The sequence below is a fragment of the Pundamilia nyererei genome, unplaced genomic scaffold (genome assembly GCF_000239375.1).
Source record: "Pundamilia nyererei isolate P.nyererei 1_Seehausen unplaced genomic scaffold, PunNye1.0 scaffold00377, whole genome shotgun sequence".
Classification (NCBI taxonomy): domain Eukaryota; kingdom Metazoa; phylum Chordata; class Actinopteri; order Cichliformes; family Cichlidae; genus Pundamilia; species Pundamilia nyererei.
Genome location: NW_005187778.1, coordinates 286,367 through 291,466, shown reverse-complemented (window position 1 = coordinate 291,466; position 5,100 = coordinate 286,367). Strand labels below are relative to the sequence as shown.

Below are 5,100 nucleotides of genomic sequence, written 5' to 3'. Positions count from 1 at the left end.
GGTAAGTCCCGATGTCCACCAGCCCTGTGCCCCCCAGCTTTGTGGAGTCTTTCATAAACTGTTCAAGATGAGTCTGAATCTGAGGGTCCCAGTGCTGTGGAAAACATCGTGCTTCAATCCTGTACCGAAGACGCCGCGTCCCAGAGACCCCCAGGATTACAGACCTACTAACTTCTTACGTCATGAAGACCCTGGAACCATCTCCAACCTATTGTCAGGCCACTTATCAGAGGCTCTGGCGGGTGCAGCAAATTTTGAAAGCAGAACTGAGACGGAGAGCCGTAAGCTGCTCCAACTGTGTGTGCCGCCATCTTGGTATATAGTAGAGATGGACCGATCCAATATTACGTACTCAGTGCAGACTGAGGCTAAATCCCTGAAATGTCTCTGTCAACGCATTTCAAGCAGTTTGTCCAAAGTTTGTTCGTTCTGCGCTCCAGATGTGTCGAACGTGTTAACATGTTTAATCGTGATGACTGCGTTTAAGCCGCGTTAACGCTGACAGTGAGGTTTTTTGTTTTTGGAAACTAGTTCGTCCATGTTTGACTTCTTCTGTGTTGTAAATGTGCAAATCCGTCTGCGCATAATTACATTGCCCCGCCCATCAAAAAGAATATATCGCCCATGGGCGATTGTTGGACTGACGGGTGTTGGTTGGAAAATTTTTACATATCGCCCGACCCTAGTCTGAATAAACTGTGCAGTCCAGCCACAAATTGAACACTTGTGTCCGACTCGTCTCTGCTGTGCACCCTCATCCAACACCACGCAGTGCAGGGTGCAGGGTATAGGAGGGCTCCTGCAGCGGTTGGGTTGCATTAGCATGGCTAATGCCAGGTGCACAGTATCATCACCAAATACATGGTGGACGGGGCTTTCATCAGTGCTGGTGATTCTAACAAAGCATGGTTAAAGACGGACTCACAGTACGTAGAATGTGCCAACAGAGGAAAAACACATTAGACCCAGTGCCCAGTGCAGTGAACCCAGTGAAGGCTGCTGCCTCTGATGGTTTTTGTACTCAAGGCATGTGCTGACCAGCTTATGGGCGCCTTCACAAAGATCTTTAACAGATCCCTAACAAAGCCAACATCCTACCCTGCCTGATTTCTGTAATCAGGCTGTAATAATTCTGCCATCAGCAGACTGTGACACGGTGCTTAAAGGTCGATTCAATTCAAAGTTCAGGCCGTCTCCTACAGCAGGGTTTCACTGACCTTAATAATCAAATGAAATGTTTAGAACAGAGCAGCACATATTACTGGCATAAATATTGTGTGTATATTTCTGTCAGTACTCTGTGCCTGCGCAGCATTTGAATGGCATGTAGTTGCTGGGACTGTGGGATCGAGAAATGAATGAATTCACATTTAAGTTTTGATTTTGTGTAAGAACATTAGCAGTGCAGTTAAATAATCATTTTATGTTTTCATATTCAGAAACACAATTCAGCAATCCTGTGAAGGACCACACAGCCATTTTATAAATGACTAATAATAATGTCTTTGCTGTGTTTTTAATCAGTCCTCATCAGTGTCTCTTTTGTCTCTTCCAGGACCCTAAAAAGCGTTTTGGGGCATCTCTTGGTGCCTTATCAGGGGGCAGAGTGTATATCACCAGGATGGCTCTTATCAACCTGAAGTTAGCTTTGACAGTGGCTATCCGCTTCTCAGCTGCCAGGAGACAGTTTGGACCCACAGACACAGAGGAAATCCCTGTTTTAGAGTACCAGTTACAGGTAATAACATCAGGTACAGGTAACGTTTGGTGGGTAAAATAAGTTTCACCCAGTTTTCTAACTAAATACATTTGTAAAGGTGTTTTTGACATTTTCACTAGATGTTGGGAACAACATATTCAATTTACTCAAAAAAAATCAAACCATAAATGTCTATGAATTAAGCTACGTGTAAAATGACATGTGAAACGGGGGAAAGGTGTTGAACACGTTAGGAAGTGAGGTGCCAAATGCATGGAAAGTTAGGACACTGAGCCTGACAGCTGCCGCCTGTCAGTAATTAGAAGACAGCACTGCCACGATATCAACATTAATACCAGCTGATTCATTCATAAGCAGGTGTCACACAGGAAACCTCTCGATGTTTAACCCCAGGAAGCTTTCTCAACACCTTTGCAACCTTATTGTTGGGAAACGTACTGATGTCATCGAGAATTTCCAAACTGCTGAAGGCTCGAGTGAGCACATAAACCGTCCACGACCAGGTGCAAGACTTCAGACAGAGGGGTGAAATGAAATGTGAGTTGTCCAAGAGTCAGTGACTACTTGTGGAGAGCTACAGAAAGACCTGGAATCAGCAGATAGACAGCATGTTAGTAAGCGAGCTGCCTGCTCATGTTTGCCCCTCTGATGCTGGACAGGAGGCCCCGTGTGTTACTGAGGCAGGTTATTGGCCAGCAGATGGACGGGTCCGGTCCCTTCTCAGGATCCTTGGGGATCAGACCTTCCTGCCTTCAGTTAGACTTCCTGCCTCATCTCTTAGCAGCTGATTCATTGGTGCTGCCTGCACTAAGCTAGCCGCACAAAATGTGAAAGATAACACCAGAGTGTACTAATACTATGTAATCTATAATCCCCAGGTTAGTTTAATAATAACAATAATATAATAATGATAATGATATGATGATGATGATAATACATTTTATTTGAAAGCGCCTTTCAGAACACTCAAGGTCACAGTAGAATAAAAAGCAACATAAAAGCATAAGACATAAACTAATAAAAGAGCAGAGTGGGAGGTTATGTGGGATAAGCTATTTTGAACAAGTGGGTTTTGAGTTGGGACTTAAAGAGAGAGAAGGAAGAGATGTTTCTTAAATCAGCAGGTCGGGAGTTCCAGAGTCGTGGAGCAGAGCAGCTGAAAGCCCTGCTCCTCATGGTGGGAAGACGGGGGGAGGGGACGGAGAGTGAAAGGGAAGAAGATCTGAGACACTGAGATGGGGCGGTGATCTTAACCAGATCAGAGATATGGAGGGGAGAGATGATGATAGCCTTAAATGTGTGCAAGAGTATTTTGAAATTGATGCCATATTTGACCGGGAGCCAATGAAGCTGCAGGACAGGAGTGATGTGGGGGATAGAAGGGGTCCTGGTGATGATACGGGCAGCAGAGTTCTGGAGCTTGTGGATGGATTTTTGAGTAAGACCAAAAAGAAGTGAATTACAATAATCAGTCCAGGAAGTAACAAGGCTGTGGACAAGAATGGCAGCGACGTGGGCGGAGAAAAGGACGGAGACGATTAATGTTGCGCAATTGAAAGTAATCAGACCGACTAACATTATTAATGTGTGAATTGAAAGAGCACTGTCGAGGATGACACCCAAGCTTTTCACAGAGGAAGAAACGAAGAGTTATTGATAGTAACAGAGAAACTGTTGGTTCATGTTGATTTAGTGCCGACTGAGAGGAGCTCGGATTGAAATGTTAAAGTTGCACATGCACACCACTGCTCCAACATAACAGTGGTGTGCAAACCTTTAACAGGACCTTAGGTTGAGTTTTGCATCCCTGGTTTTATCAGAATGAGGACGCTGTGCACATTATGCATGTGAGCACTGTGATTGAAGGACTGCTGACAGTTACTGTTAGAGCCCATCAGACCAGCTTGCCTTGCTGAAGCGACTAAAACGTGGTCGGTTTTACTAAATAATCATTGCTTAGGAGCCATCCATAGATTAATATTAACCACTGTCAGAGCTGTTTTATTCATTCTTATTTTCAGCGTTAGGTCTGAGCTGTGGTGAGTTTCTGTTTAGATTTAAAGTTACTGTTTGTGGCAGTTACATCACTATTGTGTGCGGCTTTTATTATTGGAATTAAAGTATAATTGAATCATTAAAATATCTTATGCATTATGGAAATGGATGCCAAGTAACAATAAAATAAACGACTGCAGTTGGATGAATTATAAAATCTGGACTGGAAGCTTTGAATCTTTCCTCAGGGACACACCGTCACACTGCTGTTAATGAAGATGTAAAAGCAGTTCAACTACTGAATATCCAGAAATTATAAATCCTCTCATAAGAAGGATTCAGATACAGTAACGATTTATGTAATGATCTGTATGCTGACACAGTGCAGAGTAAATAAGGTTTGTTTTCTGAGTTTCCTGAGTCCATCAGTGTATTGTGGGAATCATGTTTTTTTAATATTGAACAGCAACAGTAAGTAAGTGAGTGAGTGTGGCTGCTGTTATTATATTCCATGTTCTTATTGTGTGTTTTCCCAGCAATGGCGTCTGATTCCGTACTTGGCGGCAGCCTATGCTCTTGAAAACTTCACCAAATCCATCTTGATGAACTTTGTTGAGTTTCAGATTGGACAGATGTTGAAAGACAACAGTGACACAGTGAGTAAGCATGCAGCATGTGTGTATTTGGAGTGTTTTTAGTTTTTATGAAGTAAAGTTGAGTATATGTGTTTCTCAGGCAGGGATGGGCAGAGAGATCCATGCAATTGGTTGCTCCAGCAAACCACTGGGATCATGGACTGCTCAAAGAGGCATCCAGGAGTGCCGGGAGGCCTGTGGTGGACACGGATACTTGGCCAGTCAGTCTCTCTCTGTCTCAATGTCACTCCTGCACATGCTCACTTAGGGCTGGCTGTCTCTCAGGAGGACGGGCAGGTCATCTACTAATCAGAACATTGGTTTGATCCAAGTCTGCATGTCAGCTATTGTGCAATATATTAATGTTGAGCTTACAATAATCTGCAAAGCCCTCTCAAAAAAGATTAGAGAAGATAACGCACAGTGCATCCTGACCAAACCAGTGTCATAAAAGGGAGGCACTCATCCAAAAATCCAGAATCTTTTCACTTTAGGCAGCGTGTTTCTGGTCCCAGTCATATAAAGGACACACACTGGTCCTTGTTCTCTCCTTGGATTTAACTATAATTGCTGTTTGTGTGGAGGGTTTCCATGTGAGTGACCACAGCTGCATATTTTTTATTTTGTCATTTTATTCCAAGATGAATTATAAACCAGGATGCTGCTGAAAGGTTCTCTGCCGTGTTTGATGCTGATTTAAACTTAGTGATGTGGACTCAAAGGTTTCATCCTTCAGCAGTCAGTCTAACT

General features: G+C 43.4%; 1 protein-coding gene across 1 annotated transcript in view; it reads left to right on the top strand.

Annotated features, from left to right (window-relative positions):
* acox3 (acyl-CoA oxidase 3, pristanoyl) overlaps positions 1–5,100 on the top strand; it is a 23,444-nt gene that overhangs the window by 11,971 nt on the left and 6,373 nt on the right. Inside the window, exons 7-9 of the mRNA XM_013915844.1 lie at positions 1,556–1,738; positions 4,252–4,371; positions 4,451–4,571. Coding sequence (XP_013771298.1) covers positions 1,556–1,738; positions 4,252–4,371; positions 4,451–4,571 — 424 coding nt within the window. The remainder of the gene's footprint in view (positions 1–1,555; positions 1,739–4,251; positions 4,372–4,450; positions 4,572–5,100) is intronic.